Source organism: Notechis scutatus, chromosome Z (assembly GCF_049901735.1).
Source record: "Notechis scutatus isolate UNSWTSFEM ecotype Mainland chromosome Z, rNotScu1.2, whole genome shotgun sequence".
NCBI classification, from domain to species: domain Eukaryota; kingdom Metazoa; phylum Chordata; class Lepidosauria; order Squamata; family Elapidae; genus Notechis; species Notechis scutatus.
Window position 1 is genome coordinate 45,412,908 of NC_142025.1, and position 19,657 is coordinate 45,432,564.

Below are 19,657 nucleotides of genomic sequence, written 5' to 3' on the forward strand. Positions count from 1 at the left end.
CTTGGCTTTATCCTGACAGGTGGCACATTTCATGCTACATTCCTCATTAGGTAGTAGCTTGAGAAAACTACTCTAGAGAAGATTTGTTTTATTTATTTATTTATTTGATTTGCCAATTGTTTACAAGATAATAAGTATAAGTGTATACATAGTTGTGAATACATGAAATGGGTACATATAAGAAAAATAAAAGAAGAATAAGAGAAACAATAGGACAGGGACGGTAGGCATCTTTTCTTTGGACAAAAACCAAAAAGTGAGATTAGGCTAAGATTTATTGGTTTCTTAAGGATGTATTGATTAATTCAATATGCCACAACACACAGAAGCTCTGTAATCATGTTTGTTTGTTTCATTTATCGGTCACCCATCTTACCTCATGCTCTGTCTTTCCAGTAACTTTTCCCTCCTTGTCACAGTTTTCAGTTAATCACAGTTTCCCATTATGTCAACTACCAAACTACTTTTCAGTATTGAAATAAGCCAGAATTAGAAATTCTTTTAGTCAGATACTGGTAACTGTAATGCCCTGCTTGGACATAACTGAAGTTTTGTTGGATAATTACTGAGAACAAAGGAAAAAATGGACAGAATAACAATGAAGAATATATTTAATTCAATCAATTACGCTAAGCTCTCTTTCTGTCTCTTCAAACCAGGACAGCAAATGAACAAAAATATAACTCTTTTTAGTTAGAATTCAAAATACTGGTCACTGTACCAGTAGACTGTGGGTAGGAGAGCTAATGGCTACAACTTTAACAAGACCAGTTAGCATAGGCAGAGACTGTGAAGGTTGGAAGCATTGTTATCCACCAGGGAAGCAGGGCCTAATAACAAAAGCAGTATTGCATCTATGAGATATAAGCCCCATCTTTATTGTCAAGGACACTGTAGATGCTTAGGAGAGGGCAGTTTTGATGAAGATAGTAAGATCTGGCAGATGCCCTTAGTTATTGCCATTTATGGACATCGGACAATGGACATCATACTCCTGATCTTCACAAATCACTATCTTTTTCAATAACATTTGAACTAATCTCTTTTTACATGTCATCTTTTTATCTAGAAATAACCAATACAGTTTAGATTTTTAAACAAGATGTAGGCTTCTGAATAAGCCTGCTTTACATACTGTAAGTACATACTGCTTTCCAAGGCTTTTGTATAACCCATAGCCTTCTCAGCTGCTGCTTATTATTGGTTAATAATTACATTCAGTAGTTTTAATGTGGTATGGTAAATAGGTTTTTTTTTGCTATAGGTAGTCCTCGACTTACGAACAGAATTAAGCCCCAAATTTCTGTTTTGCAAGAGACATTTGTTAAGTGAATTTTGACCCATTTTATGACTTTTCTTGCTATGGTTGTTAAGTGAATCACTGCAGTTGCTAAGTTAGTAACATGGTTGGGAAGTGAATCTGGCTTCCCCATTGACTTTGCTTGTCAGAAGTCAAAAGAGGTGATCACAGGACCTCAGGACATTGCAACTGTCATAAATATGAGCCTGAATTTTGATCATGTGACAATGGGGATTTGCAATGGTCATAAGTGTGAAAAATGTTCATAAGGCACTTTTTACAATGCCGTTGTAACTTCAAACAGTCACTAAATGAACTGTTGTAAATTGAGGACTACATGTAGTGGCCCCCAATTCTAAGGGAATTTGACCATGGAGATACATTTTATATATACGTAATATACACTGATAATCTTGAATGAATAAATATTTCTCTCTTTATTTCTCAACGGCGGCTGAGAGAAAAGCATTATATAATGAAATAAAGAGGCTTAAGAAAGCTGAAGAGCAAGCAAGATTGTATGTAGAGAGGTACGTGCACAAGGATGTGTTGTATGTATAAGACAATAATTCCATATTTAGAAAACTTATAAATGTTCCTCTTTTCTTTTTTCAGGCTTCAGAAGGAATTAAGAGACTTGAATCAATCTTGGGAATTAAAGTTTGATATTCTAAAGAGAAGGTATTATGTTACTAATAATATCTATTTGATTTAATTAAGACATCATACTAAGCCTTGCTTTGTTGTATGCTTTGTTGAGCCCTGATTGTGGCCTGTTTCACCCATAATCCTTAGCCTACAAAGTACAACATTCACACATAGTAATGACAAAACCTCTTTGGACATTTTAAAGTGTTGATAAAATACATATGCACTAGAATTAGTCCAGAATCCTATAAGCAAATTATATAACCCTTTTTGTGCATTATCATTCTAAACCACAGTTAGAATTAATAGGCCAAGAAAAGACTATGATTCAAAATGCATCCTTCATTGAAATACTGAAAAAGAAAGCTAAAAGGAATTTGCCCGAGGAGAAAAAAAAGAACTCAGAGAAACTGTGTGTTGAGAGTGAAGTATGAAAAACTATTTTTTTTTTTCATTTCCTAAATAGTGGATAATTATAAGGACTGTATTTTGGGAGCGGCTGATTGTCTACGTGGATGACTACTTATTGAGTTAAGCAGAGACTAAAAGAGCAATATCAGTCAGCTTAGTTCGAAGGAGGAGTTAAATGAATGAGCAATGAGAAATTTATGAGGAATTAGGAATTTACCTGAGGATTTTGCTGGGGAATATACTTGCAAATTTTCCCTCAGTATGGTGCTTGTACAACACATGAATGATCATGCAACCATAATGACTGTTGATATCTGCAAGCAAACAACCAAGTTCAGAGAGCACCAAGTACTCCATAGTCAAAATATGTAATTTAGTCTTGAAGACAGTGGATTTGACTCAATATTAAAAATTAAAAGCCAGATCTTGTGACAGGAGAAACCAATAGGAAAAGATGCTCAATGTCAATGTGAACTTCTAAAAAAGGAAACATGAAAAGCAAAATTAAAATTTCAGTGAGGAGAAAAAATATGAAAGGAAGCCAACATGGCTATGCAAAAAGACATGAAAATAAACAAGGACACATACAGGAAATGGAAAGATTGCCAGATCACAAAGCAAAATACAAACAGGTAGCCCACAATTGTAAATCTGGTGTCAGAAAAATGAAAGTTCAGAATGAGCTGAGGTTGGCTAAGAAGGCTAAGACCAGTCAAAAGGTCTTTGTTAAATATATTTAAAATAAAAGATAAAATAGTCACACAAACTGACTAATAGAAAAGACAAGGTAACAAAGAAAACTATTTAATTCCCATTTTGTTTCCGACTTTTCTAACAAAGAAACTCTATGTATTCAACCAGGAAATTGCAAAGCACAGGATTGAAGTTTGAAATTTATGTAAACATGGTCTGGGAATATTTTTCACACTGAGTTTAAATTTCCAGGACCAGGTGAAGTACATCCTAGGTTCTGAGACAACTAACTGATACTACAGTTGAATCCTTATGTTCTGTTCTTGAGAAATCCTGGAAAACTGTTGAAGTGCCAAAGCATAGGAGACAACAAATATTGCTACCTACAAAAATGGGGTGTGGGGAGATTCAACAATCCAGACTGTAAAGGCAAATGATATTTTGTTATAATATTTAAAAATAGCTTGTGGTAGCATTTGTCCAATTTGCTATGATTTAGCCTGGAATTCAAAGTTTTTTGCTTGTTAAGCAGCAAAGTCGACTGTTTTTGAAACTCTGGGCACTTTCAGAAATAATTTGCAGTGGGACACTGAGTGGAGAGGTGCACTGCCACCTAAATGTCTTGGGAAACTTCTATAAAACTTTCAGTTTCAACCTTAGTCTGATAAAAATGAAGCTGCAGAAGAGCAGTCGTTTAATTAATTTAAAATTTGGATTTTTTTTCCCCATTTATTTTTAGCCTGCATGCTATTAAGAATGAGATGTATCTTAGACAATCACTGCAGCAATCGGTGAAATTAAGACGCCCATTACTAAATGAAAGGGTAGGTATATACCCATGTTATAGGTACCCGTGTTCTGTAATTTATTTATTTATTTTGTCTTTAATTCTAAAAGCACGTGATATTTTTGAAATTCAGAGTACAGACTGGGACCTGCTTTCTGATTTATGTGTTTCTGCTGCTATTAGCATGAAACCTAGTTTGGGAGGGGCATCGAATTTGACTTTTTATTTGAGGTGTTCTTGCCTCTGTATATCACAACACTTACATGTCTTGCATGGACGTAACGCTATCTCTTGCAAATTGTGACCCATCTCGTGAATTAGAAATTCAAGATCACACAATGTCTTATCCTTCTGATTTGGAGAATGAACATTATCTTTCATTTGTCTTTTACTGGCAATTGTTCTTAATAGGAACACCAGTGCTAACAATGATTCCTTCATAAATCCACATTTCAAACTTTCCTATAACTTCATTTTTAGTAATTATTTTGAAAATGGCAGGATAGAGTATGGATTATGGCATGAGTTTTCATTGGCCACTGAATCATTTGAATTTACTTTCCAGAAAGCTTTGCCTATACACATCCAGAATCGAACTCATAATCCTCCACATAAACGCCGTTGGATCTCTAGTAGTTTGTATATGCAGTATTCTCCTCTGGTATGTAATTTTATATATGGCTAATAATTATGTTGTTAGTGCTGCTAACTTTCCTGCCACTCAATCAGGGCCTGGAAGATTACTAGCATGCTCAAAAGTGATGGTAAGGTATTGTAAATTCACAATCCAGGCCACACACAGTTACTTGCAGCTTTTGTCAGAATGAAGAAAACAGCCTCATGGCATTATGATGTAAGCTCTTCCCCTTTTGTACATGCATGTGGTTTCACAATGCACATAGAAAATGGGCAGAGCTTGCCATGATGTCCTGAAGCTGTCCCTCCTCCACCCCACCCCACCCTGAAGGATGCTGTTGTCACAATCCCTATTTGCCATATAGTTCTCAAGTTAGAGATGCAATAGATGCTGAATTGAATTTCGTATCTTCAGTATAATCTTGCTATTTGGTTTTTAATATATTCGGGTATAGGTAGTCCTCAACTTACAGGCGCTATTGGGAGCAGAATTTCCATTGTTGTTAAATTAGAGTTGCATTTGATTTTACAACTGTTTTTGCTACAGTTGTTAAATGATTCACTACAGTTCTTAAAATTATTTATCTGAAATGGTATAGGGTCTCCTGCTCAAGCAGGAAGTTGGACTGAAGGCCTCCATATAGACTATTCTATGTTCTAACAAATCCAGCTTTCCCCATTGACCTTGCTTGTTGGAAGACAGATGGGAAGGTCACAAATGGCTAATTCATGACCCCAGGAAGCTGCAGCTATTGTAAATTCAGGCAAGCACCTAAATTTTGGTCATATGACCATGGAGATGCCACAATGATTGTGAGAACTAGTTATAAGTCAATTTTTTTAAAGTGTCATTGTAACTTTGAGTAATTGCCAAAGAAATGGTTGTATGTGGAAAACTATTCATATGAGAGGCTGAAAGTGAGACTCATTGGTTGGCATGCATTCTGAAGCTGGTGCTTTTTATTTGTTTATTTGTTTTAACAATTTATAGAGCTACCGTATCTATCTCACTGCAATACCTCTGGGTGGTTTACAAGGATTGAAAGAATCATAACAGTGTTGTGGAAAATTCAGAAAACAGCACAACACTAAGATGAAATGGCCATCTGCTCATCATTGGGCCCCAAATTTACAAGAAAGAGGAGCCTCTCCACAGAATGGGAAAGCAAGCATTTTATATACCATAGTAGTTTAAAGCTATAGGGTGGGAATGTTCTTTGAAACAAGTACTAGAAAGGAAAATAGCTAGCTTCCACTAAATCTGTGCTTTGTAAATTGTTGTGCCCTTTTTCACGTCCATTTTATGAATTACCAAACCTGTCTTAAGCCTCCAGTTTAGGAAAGTACCTGCAATAGAGACTCAAAATTCCATTTTTGCCCAAGAACGCTGAGAGTCTGATTAATTCTGCTTTGTGTTAGCCTCACTTATTTTTGAACGATTGGATTCACCTATTGTCCTAAGGCACGGGTTGTTTAATTGTGGCCCATTAAACAAACTGCAATGGTAATAAATCATGCTTTGCAAATCTTAGTGGCTGGATTCACCCAACACACTAAACCAAAACCAAGCAAACTACATTATAGCTGTCTTCAAGATAAATTAAATCAGTCAGAATGTTTCAAATATATATTAAAGTTGCAATGTCAAGAACTCCATTCTCTGTTCCACTTATATATTTATTTTGCTCAAAATTTCTACAATTTATCAATTGTCAAATGTTATATGTATTAAAATTACCATATTAATCAACAGTGTATATGCACAGATTCTCTTTAAAGTCTATTGTAATTTACTTATATAAGACTTTTTAATGACAAAATATTTTATTTCAGCCGGAGATAACTGCTGAGATAGACATTGAGCCAAGTGATGAAGATCAAAATGATGCTAACAATCCAGTTACAACTGCAATACCCAATGCTTTAACACAAGGTAAATAATTATTCTTTAACATATTTGGTAAGTGTTCTTCTTTTAATTTCATGTGGCATTAATTATCTTGGTTACTTATGAATCTTACAGATTTCTATTTATTTTCTTCCTGATTATAATGTAAATGGATTCCTCAGTTTAAAAACAATGCCCAATGTTCTCTGTTGTTTATTTCTTATACCATCAGAAGCAGTTAAACTTTATTTTGCAAGATACTTTTCTGTATTGCTTTTTATAGTACACAGAACTGGCTACAAGAGCTAGAAATACTCAACTTTTGTGTGAGGTGAGTGTATGTAAAATAAACAATTAAAGGTTGCAACCCTCCCTACATTGAGGGGGAGGAGTTTCATTGCAGACATATTAGCCTATTTCTGTGATGGCGAAACTATGGCACCGTGCCACAAGTGGCATGCAGAGCCATTTGTGCTGGCACACAAGCCGCAGGCAAACTTACCTCACTGCTCATGCCTGCACCTCACAGCTGATTTTTTTCCGGTTGGTTTGAGGCCTTTTTTGGCCTCCCAAAGGCTTGGAAAAAGCCCCTGAAAGGCTTCTCGGGACAAATTATAGGCCCATTTTGTCACTTCCTGTAATACCGGAAATGATGAAAGGGGCCTATAATTTGTCCTGGGAATCCTTGCAGGGGCTTTTAACAAGCCTCTGGGAGGCCGAAAAAGGCCTCAAACCAGCTGAAAAATCAGCTGTGAGGTGCAGTGCAGGTAAGGGGGTGGGGGTGGGGATTGCATGGGCAGGGGGTGTGGGGAGGAGGCGCGCATTGCATTCTGGGTGCTGGCATGCAAGTAAAGGCGTGCTGGCGTGCTTGTAGTTTTTGGCACAGGAGCCCCAAAAGGTTAGCCACCACGGGCCTATTTCATAAAAGTTTCATAGAATAACAGAATTGGAAGGGAGCTTGGAGGTCATCTTGTCCCAACCCCCTGCTCAAGCAGGAGATTGAAACTATCACAAGGACTTCCAACAGTGAACATTCTGCACAGATAGTGATACTAGCTAATCATCCTTGTGAACTTCCAAAACTTTAATAAATCTAGTTGTTACCAGGACTGAGCAACAATTCAGATTCAAAATAGACATCCTATAAGGCAAAACACCAATCAATATATTCTTTCCTGCTGTAAGTGTAAAATATTTAATCCAAGCAAAGTTATCTTGAAGAAAATCTTATATATAGTATACCTTGGTATTACTAAAAATGCCACAGTTCCTAAACCAGATGATAGGTTTACTTAGTCTTGGCTTATAAACCATGGTCTACCATCTGACTACTAATCAAATCTGGTCCCTCTTAGTTTCCTAGCCCAGGGAAAATCAACTAGAACAAAATATTTGGTTCAATAGGCTTTATTGTAATAGAGAAATCATATGAATATTTACTACACATTATTCCTAATGGGACTTACTCTGAAGTCCCTTTAGGAATATGGGCAGCAGTCATTAGGTTAAAAACTTTTATCCACCTGACCAAGTATTATCTGCTGTGTCTGGCGATAGGATATATCTTTTACATCATCTGATGCTTTTAATTAATGTAGTATTTCTCAGATTTGGCAACTTGAAATTGTGTGGCCCTCAACTCCCAGAATTTTCCATTTTAGGAATTTTGGGATTTGAGAGCCATACATCTTCATGTTCAGAAACACCGAACTAGAAAGAAATCAGGAGATGAATCTGATAACTTCTGAATGCCAAGCATATGCTTAATCCAAAAGCTATATGATCCATCCCCTCTTCTTACTTATTTAGAGGTAAGGCATATGTAGGTTCATATAATAAGTTAAGTCATGATATAAATTGATTGGTTTTGATTTAACGTGTTGTGTGAATCTAGCTATTGTGACTTACAAGTCATTGTTACAATTTAAAGTTATATGAATTCGTTCAACTGTGGTTTATTGAATAAATCATGATTTTAAAATAATGGTTTAACTCAACAGTGACAACTATTATTTTGATCAATATGATTAGTCCTAGACAACTATGTAAACAGCAGTAGCAACTCAGGGAAGATCAATTGCCTCATCATCATTTTCTGCTTTGCTTTGGGGGACTTTATTATCTCTTCTCAATCAGTGATAAAATAGATAGTGGACAACATCCAAGCTTTCCACCATGTGAAAAGAAAATCCCATGTTTAGTTTTCCGGACTGAAGAAGACTTTTCTCACAGTCTGGTAGGCAGGCAGTATTTGCTCTTTGTTATCTTTAGAGGCAGTCTTAATGAGTAAGAAAGACACGAATCCCTAAGATAAAACTGCCAAGGAATACCAACTCTTTGCATAGTTTGTCAAAAAGAGAAAGCCTAAACAAAACTATCTGTTGCACAGCTCAAGTTACTTGACAGATTGCATTGTTTGTTTCTGCTTCTTTTTCAACCCAAAGAAGTAAAAAAGATCAGATTTAAAAGCTAGGGGAAGTCAGGACTTTTTGTAAAATAAATTTAAACTCTGTATATCATTTGTTAATGAAAACTCTTTGAAGCATAACATTTAGATCTGTTGTTATGTAATATTAGATCTTCAAGTCAGTGGAGAATTTCATCAGAATAAAAATTTCAAAATTGTGGAGTAGGAAAAATTACCTATGATCCGGTCATAATTAAACACTACCTATGAAAAATTCATCATTAGTTATAACACTTTCCCACTGCAACCAAGAGAATGAGTTGACTTGATTAATGATCTATAATAAATATGAATTACCAATTAATATTGTTTAGATTAATCTTCTCAACTAGGTACTCTTCAGATTGTTGAATTTCAGATCCGTAATCCCCTGCTAAAATAGCTATAAGAGAAGAATGGTTTAATCTTACCAAGCTAGAAGTCAGGTGACTGTGAGTTCCAGACGTACCTTAGCATGAAAAATTGGCTGGGTGACTTTGAACCAGTCACTCTCTCTCTCAGTTCAACTCACTCACAGGATTGCTGTTGTGGAGAAAATAGGAGGAGGAGGATGTGTTGGTTATGTTCACTGCCTTGGGTTATTTGTAAAAATAAGGTGGGATACAAATTAATTAAGTTAAAAGTACAAATTAATCTTGTCAGGTATATACAGATAACCCTTGACTTACAACCATTTGTTTAATGACTATTTAAAGTTACAGTGGCCCTAAAAAATGAATTATGACCAGTTTTCATGCTTTTCAGCATCTCCACGATCGATCAAACTTTGGGTGTTTGTCAGCCAGTATATATGTATGTTGGTTGTAGGATCCTAGGGACTGTCATTTCTTCTCCCTAAGAAGCTACTTGGGGAGCTTCTGACAAGCAAAGTCAATGGGGGAAGCCAGGTTCACTTAACAACCATATGATTCACTTAACAACTTCATAACTATCAACCATGTCAAAAAGGTCATAAAATGGGGCATGGTTAATTTAACATCTGTCTTGCTTAGCAATGGAAATTTTGGGCTCAGTTGTGGTTATAAGTCAAGGACTACCTCTACTGCTCTGTTGATCAAAGAAAAGAGCATAACCTTGTGGATGCTTTGAAGCCACATGAGAAAGGAATATTATTTTCTGCCTTTTCTACCCAGGTAAAGAAGTTCCGATTTTCTGAAAAGGGATTTGATAGGCAGATGGTCTCATCAAGTAGACTCTTAGGCTTGGATATTTTAAAAAAAATTGAAAATGAGCTGGACTGTTGTTTCAAAAAGAAAAAAGAAAAAGTAAAAATAAACTTTTTTTTCAATGGAGAGGAATAAAAAAACCCATCGGTTGCTTTTCTAATTCTTTATAAATTAAAATGTAGTTCAGTTAAATAGGTGCAAAATAACTCCCATAATTTAACCACGAAAGTATTAAACCTAAACTGTAGCTAAAGGGAAATTATGTTGGGTCAAAGAAGATAGTTTAATGAAGATGTTGAATCGGGGCAGCAATGATGAAAGGGGCAAATTGCATGGTAAGGATTATTAGGAAACGAATTGAAAATAATATTGCCAACATTATAATGCCTTCCTATAAATATATGTCTGATTGGCATGCTTGAAAAAAGACACAGTAGAGTTGAAAAAGTTCAGAAAAAGGCAAACAAAACCCCTAAAGATGTTAATTACCTTCTAGAACAAATAGGGCTTTTTTAGTTTAGAAAAAAAGAGGGGCAAGAGGAAAATGGTCAAGATATATCAACCATGCTGTCATCAGCCATTCAGTCGTGTCCGATCTTTGTGCTCTATGGATCTCTCCAAGCCCCTCCGTCTCTCACCACCTTCTTCAGATCCACTATGGTCACCCCAGCGTCATTAGGAAAAAAATAGATGCAACAAAGTTTTCCTCCTTTTCTTAAGCCTAAGAATCAGAAGTCATCTATTGGGAAAGACATTTAAAACAGACAAAAGACAATTCACCATCATACAGTGCATAATTAATCTGTGGAAATTATTAGCAGTGAACTGAGTGATCTCCACTAACCTGGAAAATTTTAAAAGCTTTTTATGGAGGAAAGATCACTCAGGGGTCTTGTAGTTTTGAAGATTAAATGGTATTTCAGGGTTGGAACAAAAATGATTCCAAATTCAAATTGCAAAAGAACAATAGCCAGCGAATTTCTATTTCCTGCTTGTGAACAGCTCAGAACCATCTGATTGGCCAGTGTGAGAAACATTAAACCCTCTCAAACCTGAAAATGCAATAGGAAAAAAAGCTCATTTTTGGCTTCACTCATTTGAGGTCACAAAAGGGTGCAAGTCAGTACAGAACCGCAAGCCTGCTTTTTGTATTGTTAACCATATCAGTTCAACATCTGCTAAGAAAATACAGTACTTCCAGCAATGAGTTCATAAACTCTGACAGTAGTTTTTCTAAGATCATAGGAACAACGATTGTGTTTCTTGTTGTTACAAATGTATCTGCTGTCCAATCCCAAAATTACTAAAGGTTCTGCAATTTAATATGAAGCTGAACCAATTTTAATTTAATTTTATTATTTTGTATCAGTGATGCAACCATTGTCTGATTAGTTTATTTTTTTTTAAGTCAAACACCTTTTAATTGTTAAGGGAACTATTTAAACCAGTTAAACTTCAAAGAATATACAATATCTGCCAGGCCATGACAATACTATTGCAGTAAAATAATTTATAGAGTTTTGGTTTCTGATTTTCTCTTTCTAAAAGAACACATTTATTATGAAAACTTGACTTTTTCTTCCAGCAAAAAGACACAGGAATGTCAGATCCTTAGAACTGGGGTGACAGTATCTTATTGAAACATTATGGTGATAACTTTATCAGCAGTGTGTGACATAGGGCGGCACCAGACCATAACATGTGCCTTTGTCATAGGTGTCTACAAGCATTTCAGATAAATTGCTTGTCTGTTTTGAAAGAAAGCCGATGTCTCCTTACCTCTCTCATCTACTTTGTTGTTGAATTTAGCTTTTTAATGTACGATTTTTGAATTTGAAACTAAAGAGCCAGTCTGAAGGACAAAACTCAGATGCAACATTACTAGTGACACTTTAAATGGAATTTTTCATTCAGACTTTGACATTAAACTAGAAAGGCCTTTTGGCTGTGACCATACAAGCATAATAAATTCTGTATGTTTGTGATACTGAATGAATCTTGCCCATATGCTGCACTGCAAGGCTACATGAATGAAGCATTTACCAAATCAGGCCCACCACATTAAACAGAAAAACAATCTTTATTCATGGTAACTTATCAGTTTCAATTAATCAACCTTAACAATGGAAATTCTGATGTGCTCAAGCAACTTGAAAGCAATAGGTCATCTCCAGGGCAGCCATGTTGTGTCTTTGTGTTCATGGCTTCAAACAAAGCAACATCTCCCCATAAATGTCCATATTTAATTCCATATAGCCTGCATAACTGTTTTTAAGCATTGAAGCTCACTACCCTCGCTAATGTATCCACCTTCTCAAAGATGTGTACCGGGTTTGTGTGCGGTTTTGTTGTCACTAGATGTAATGGTTTTCTACTATTTTGAAGCTCTGTTAAGATCAAACAAAGGAAAAGACATTTCCATTGGATGACCATCCTTTCAGTTCCTCTGCTGCTATGTGAATAAGCATTGTGCAAGCCACTCCAGTGGAATTGAAAGGGGGTAACCATTGGTTTGATTTGGTTACACGGTTTCGTAAAGCACTCCCTCCCACTGCCTTAGGGTCTGTGAAAGGTCCGTGACCTGTTTAGAACTGCCAAGTGAAATGTCATGTTGCCCCTCCCAAATGAGAGTATCTGCATTCATTTGATCAGTATAAAAAATGATTGGGGATGGGAAGATCAGGGCTTTTGAATTGCAATTTATAGCAGTTTACAAAAATGCACATTGTTGGAAAAGAAAACATGGAAATGTTTCTTTCTAAATTGCATTACCTGTGAAATGTCATTAGTCTTTTTTTAGGATATTTGCATCCAATTTTTGCTATGAAACCTGAGATAGGCTTGAAGAAAAGAAAGAAGCTAACTTTTCTTCTTTGTGTTAACTCTTATCCTCTTGTTTTTGTGTTAACTCTTATCCTCTTGTTGTCACACTCAATTTCATGTTGACATCCAAACATTTGGGATATCAATTTTTATGTTGGTTTTGCAAAGCCCTTGTTTGAACTTTTCTTTTAATGATAATTAACTCTGTGCTAGCTGGTGCTTCAGATCAACATAAAACTCATATTTTCTTAGCAAGAGATAGTTTATAAATAGATATTTAAATGCATTTCTGTTTAATTTCCTAGTATTTGCAAATGATAATTAGTTACAATTAGATGGATTTTTATTTTTTTCCCTATTACCATCTTCTCCCTATTCTTTCCCAGATATTTTTATGCAAAAAAAGCTTTTTTAAATATTCAGACAATATAAAACAAATCCATTGCATTGGAGGTCCCTATCTGAATAATTTTACATTTTTAAATTTCAGTTGAAATACATTGAAGCTTTATGCTTGGGTGCTTCAGTCTCTCTCTCCTCTCTCTTTCTCTCTCTCTCCCTCCCTCCCTTCCTCCCTTCCTCTCTCTCCACTCTCCCTCCCTCCCTCCTTCTCTCTCCCTCCCCACTGTGTGTGTGTGTGTGTGTGTGTGTGTGTGTGTGTAAAACCTTATTTTTCCAGTGGATGTATATTCTAAAATTTCCAAAACAGAGGACTCATGTTCCAGATAGAAAGGGACAAGTGATATTTAAGTAGAAGTGCATGATCTTTGAACATTTGGCTGACTTCTCTTCTCTGCTTTTCCTGCCAAAGAATTAGAGGTTTGCTGTCACTACTTGCTTTCCACTATGTGGAAATGGAGAGTATTTATTTATAGAAATGCTCTCACAGATGTCTGCACACCTGCTTCCCAAACTTTGGAAGGTTTTGAACAGGACAGCAGTATTTCACTAAAAGCTGCGTTGGTGACTTCACCTGATTAACTGCTAAGCTTGAAGACGTCACTTTCCACACAAGAGCAACCTGGGGGTGAACAATAAGACGTTTGCACAGCAGCTGGAATAGAAGCTTACATGTAAATGAATGCTGTGTATGAAAGGAGAGCATCCGAGCCTTTTGGGGGGCTTTCCCCTCTGCCTGAGAATTCTCGGCTAATAGGGATCCACAATGGAGATGCCACCGTTTTGTCCTGACAGAAGTTTCTGTGCCTTGAACAGCTGCATCTGGCAGAAGTTCAACAAGTGTAATTTTTCCCAGCCAGGAGGAGCATGGGGTTGGGGGGGGGGGAGGCTGCACCTGCTGAACTTCTGTCTTTCACAAAACTCTTAAGCCGTACAGGAAGCCTGTTAGTAAAAGACGGCCTCCCTAATTTCACTGTGTTCTACATCAAGTAGTCTGTTGTTGCAAACCACTTCACCTCTTTTCAAGGACTGCTTTTAAAAAAAAAACCTTGCACTCCCTATACTATGTATAGACATTGTAGCACATGGCATGTATGGAAAGACCCACTAAGTTAAAGGATGTCACCCAAAAATGGATCTAAGTTTTTTCTCTTACATGTGAATCTGGTTCACAGTTATATCATGATCTTATGTGCATTTACTCAGGTGTTCTAAAACCCAGTGAAATTTCCAGAAAAATGTGTAAAGGAGGAAAAACACTAGCTACAATCTTATACATATCTATTCCAAAATAAGCCCCACTGAACTCAAATAGTTTTAATGTCAGAAAACTGGATATAAGAATGCAACCAAAGTTTTTTAGCCTCGTAGTCATACAATCTCTTATGGATTATTTTACTTAATAGATATATATAAGAATGTAGCTAGTGTTTTTCCTCCTTTACACATTTTTCTGGAAATTTCACTGGTTCTCCAATTCAGGAAGCTGTATTTCAGGGTAAGAAATAGTATGCTATAATGAATGAAAGTGCTAGATTTTGTAGAAATCCCTGGGTTCAAAATTATACTTAACAATAAGCTGAATTTGGGACTTTGTCTGCCTTCCTCTCCTCCCCATTCCCTTTAGGGTAATTTAGCACATCAGGATACAGCTACATTATTAGTATAGTATTAGTATTACATGCTTTAAAGTTATTAAAAACATACGCTTTGCATTAGAAAAGTAATTCTAACTGAAGATTCAAATTGTGTTTCCTGGTCTGCCAATAGACAAGTACGTACAAGAAATGGGCAGACCACTAATGGGTTTCAAAGTGGAAAAAAATATATTAGATACCTATGACACATTTACAGGGAGCCAGTGCAGGTCTGAGCAGTGAATTTGTGTGTTATGCTTTAGAGTCCAATTAATTATAGAATTTACATCAAACCTTTTATTTATAATTAGCTATCAAGTGAAATGATTTCTCCTTTCTGAACTACTCAAAAGTAGAGGCATCCATTGGTCCAACAATGGCACTCAGAAAAATCTTTCTTAGTAATAAAATTGAGAGGTTGTGTACTTTATGTGGATTGTTGGTTTTTTGTTTGCAAACCCTAGTTTTATTCAGTTAAGCCAAGATTCTGAGTTTATGCAACACAGAAAGCCATGATGTAACCACGTAGATTTGGTTTATCCCATACATTAGGTTAAAGTGTTATGAAGTCATTTTTATTCCCATGTGTCATGCAAACAAAAGCAAATGTTCTATATAGGCACAATCAATTGTTAATGATCTCCAATAAGTTTTCTCCTAAAAGTGTGTGGTAGAAATTCAGCCTGTTTTTAATGAAGTACCATAATATCCAAACCAAACTAATACAGTACTTGAATGTTTAGAAATGGGACAGATTGTACTATGGTTATACTAGAGTATACCATAAATAGACATTGAGTATACTGAGGGAGACTTTTTTCATCCCAGAAATCTTTACAGTCTTAGTTCACAGATCAGACATATTGCATAAAAGTGAAATTAGCTTGCATAATATATGCTGCTGTCTTTTCAAAACCATAAGAGACTGTTTTGCAATCCAAACGTTATTATAGTACCAAATGCTTTGTAGACTAAATGTATTTCACCAGAGTTAGCCTCCTTAGGAATTTAATGTCTTCTTCCTACATAATAAATTTAATGGCCCACAATAAATTTAATGCAGCAGTTAGATTTTAATCAGAACAAGATAATCTTAGTGATGGTGGATGAAGTGGCCTCAACACCCCAAATATGACTCCTTATATTGTAACATAAAGCTATGATTCAGCTAGCCACTGTTTATTATTAACGATAATCAAATGCATGCCATAAAGCACAGTTTAAAACTTTATTAGCTGGATCCACAAAAACATTAAACCCAAATCAAACAAAGCATGCAAACATAGACTATACTTTCATGACATAACCTAATTTTCTGGCCCACATTATACACTGAAAAAATAACTTCATTACACAGGCTAAATTTTCATTACATGCTACAGTCATACACGTACCTTTCTGTAATCCATCAGCCAAGCCAAGATACCATTTTACTTTGCTTCCTATCAAACAGACCTGGGTAGAGTACACATTCAAGTGATTCTCATCTTTCTTTCTTTCTTTCTTTCTTTCTTCTGCAGATGAGGAAAGGCTTGAACAATCAAGGTTACCATCCTCACCTCTTGTGTCCCCTGAACACTGATGTAGGTTGGAATCCTCTACCATATCTGGAACAATTGTCTGTACCAAAAAGGTTGAATGCTTTCAGTTTTTCTAAAGCTTAGAAGGAACCAAAAACAGATTGACCAAATGAGAAACCATTGCTCCTGAGAGCAGTGCTTGAGTATTTTCTGCCCAAATGTCACATTGATAGAAGTAAGTCAAGATATTTCTGGAGCACTGCTTCTAACTGTTAAGAGCACTGGAGTGCTTTTCCCGCTTCAAAAATAAATAAAAGCTTTAAATAAAGAAACTTATCTCTCTGAATTATTCTGCAAACAACTTACCATTAAAATGCAATAAAAAATTAATTCCTAAACTGAGCTTGATTTCTCTGAATGCAGACTTTGTGGAAAGTAAAAGCAAATATGTTCTGTCAATCCATCAAAATAAAATGACTTTTTTTAAAAAGCTACCATTTTAAATAGAGAAAACTGCAGAACTTTAAAGATACAATAGTTTTGTCCGATCTTTTTTAAATACACCGTTCAAGATATATTAGCCTAAAATGTGATGTTGAGGTGGTTCAAGACCCAGCATACAGCACACAATATTGCTTGTGGCATATTTATTTTTACAATGTGGGGCTTAGATTCACAGGCTGTATTAATCTACAGTGTGCTCTGTAATCTACAGAAGATTCAGACAATATGCTAAAGCAGGGGTCTCCAACCTTGGCAACTTTAAGCTTGGTGGACTTCAACTCCCAGAATTCCCCAGTTAGCAAATAATTCTGGGGGTTGAAGTCCACCAGGCTTAAAGTTGCAAAGGTTGGAGTCCCCTGTGCTAAAGCAGGGGAGCTTCATGGAGCTTCATTTTGATTAATGTGTCATTCATGGTTTGTTTTTCTGCTGCCTTTTGTGTTGCTTTAGAGAACCTTGGAAAGAACAACTGATACAGACTTTCTAAGTGATTGTAGGCTTGTAGGTCAGATTTACTCAACCTGTTGATCTTTAGATTTGTTGGAAGTTAAGCTTCCAGAATTTCCAGCTGGAGATTCTGGTAATGATTGATTATTCTGCAGGTGATATTCTCTTCTTAGCGGATCCGAAAGATAACAGCTTTGGGGGAATGGTTTTAGTATTTAACCTCCCCACAAAGCATGCCATAATTTGATTGGGCACTTCTTTCCAACCTAAAGATTTCTTATAATGTACTCTTAAGTTTGCAAAGTGACGATGAAGTTCAAGAACGCCTTGTGATTTTGAGCTATAACTACATTGCTTACAAATACAAGTAAAAGATGAGGCGTAAAAGTTGCTGAACAAAACAGAGGTACTTGGATAAATGGCTGCCTCTTGGGCCCTAATTGGCCATTGGCTTTATACGCCTAACCCAGTTGCACCAAGATCACAAAATGTTTGTCTTGTTTGGGCTTGAAACTCCAAATTCTTTGTGATTACCCAATTAGAATGAAGCTGATAGCAACCAGACAGGATGCAAGAGTGAAATGAGCAGAAACTCGGTTGGGGGGGTGGGGTGACAGTGTTTCCCCACACACCCTTTTCACACAATGGCCCTACCGTTCTTCAGGCTTCAGCTCAGCTCTGTGTGCCAGAGGCATTTCCAAAGGATTGTTGCCCTAGAAACTTGGTTTCAACCTCCTGCTATATATCAACAAGCTTGTTTTAGCAATTCTCCTGCCTGAATTACAGTTACACAGTTTGGCGCTTCTTTCAAATTTCCTCCCATTACTTGGGCCAAAGAAAGGCATTTTTCCTCCTTTAGAAATGAATTGGCTTAATTAGTAAGTAGATTAATGGCAATGGCTGGTGAGTTGGTTTCCAGCAGAGTTTCACCAGAGAGGGTTAATCGGAGTCAGGGCTGGAATCGTTCCCAGAACTGGCTGCCAGCCATTTTCCATCAACAAATCAACCCAGAAACAAATGTACTCGCTCCTCGCAGTTCCTATCAGAGAAATAGAGATGATGAGTTTCCTTTGAGAGGCACAAGCAGCAAAGCTGCCCAAACATGTGGTTGCTCCACTACAGGGCCATCAAAGGACACCCAGATTCTGACTTTGCTCAGCATTAAATTTGAAGTTTCAAAGTCCTCACCCAAAAGATCGGCAATCCAAGTGAGAGAATGAGTGAGGGGAGGACATTCAAGCCTTCCCTTCTTGCTCTCTTCTGCAGCCTCTTTCTTCTCTTTCTCTGCTTTCTAATTTCTGAAATGTAATATGAATTGCCAGTCATAAAAACCTGTAACACCAGGCAGCAAAGACTCTGGTCTGGATTATCTTCCTGCTTTTCAAACTTTCTTTTAAGCTTATTTAAGATCAGTTTATACTTTTGGAAAGTCCTACTCACATTTGTGTGAATCACCTTTGCTTTTAGAGTTACCACATCTGGGTTGCAGAAATCCAAGCAACCACTAGATGGTGACAGAGAGCTAGAATTTTCTACTTCTCTTTGGCTGGTAGCTGATGGGACCTTTGCAAGACTTTTAAGCTGAATTCATCTATTGAAAAGATTATGATTGAATAAATGTCAGTTGAACTGAAAATTTATATGAACTGTTTTGAGTTTTACCATGTTGGCCTCATATTTGCAAATTATGTGTTGCTTTACCACTATACGAAGAACAAAATTGCATTTTGGGACCAAAACTTCCTTCCTGACATCCTTACTATATTCTGATGCAGTTTGAGCACTGCAACAAATTTGGGGGAAGGGTGGTTTGGAATTGGTGAAAATTTTTAAACAAGTTTTTCATTTTCATCCAAAATCTGTTTCTGAAATAAATATTAATCTATGTGAAACTAATTTCAGGAATATGTTTGATGTAACATGCCTGCAGAGTTACAGATTTCTATGATCCCAATATTTAAATAAAGTGAGTAATAGAAATAGCCCAATTCATTTCCATTTCCCCCATATTAACAAAAACACATTCGTGGTTAAGAAAATAAGTTGCCTTGCAAAAGCAGAAAACTTATCTTGCAGAGAAATGTTTGGACAGCAGTGAAATTTATGCTAGAAAAGGCAGGCTGGTTTCATAGTTTTTCTTTTGAAGAGGTGAAGAAGAGATCCAGTGAAAAATGACACATACTTTAGTATTTTAGAAAGCTGGCAACTAGCAAGTTTTTCCCTCCCCCTTCCCTCCTCCCTCCCACCCACCACCCCCTTTTTTTTTCTCTTTCTCTCTCTTTAACTTTCTGCCTCTGAACAAAGAGGTCGGCAAAACTAGCTAGGTTGTAATGA

The 19,657-nt window shown here is 36.4% G+C and overlaps 1 protein-coding gene across 1 annotated transcript in view; it reads left to right on the top strand.

Annotated features, from left to right (window-relative positions):
• Positions 1-16,727, top strand: part of CZH10orf67 (chromosome Z C10orf67 homolog) — a 109,119-nt gene extending 92,392 nt beyond the window's left edge. The window contains exons 12-17 of the mRNA XM_087947187.1: positions 1,750-1,830; positions 1,916-1,981; positions 3,792-3,876; positions 4,405-4,500; positions 6,309-6,408; positions 16,376-16,727. Of these exons, the coding sequence (XP_087803313.1) occupies positions 1,750-1,830; positions 1,916-1,981; positions 3,792-3,876; positions 4,405-4,500; positions 6,309-6,408; positions 16,376-16,437 (490 nt within the window). The 3' untranslated portion in view covers positions 16,438-16,727. The remainder of the gene's footprint in view (positions 1-1,749; positions 1,831-1,915; positions 1,982-3,791; positions 3,877-4,404; positions 4,501-6,308; positions 6,409-16,375) is intronic.
• The last annotated feature ends 2,930 nt before the right edge of the window (positions 16,728-19,657 follow it).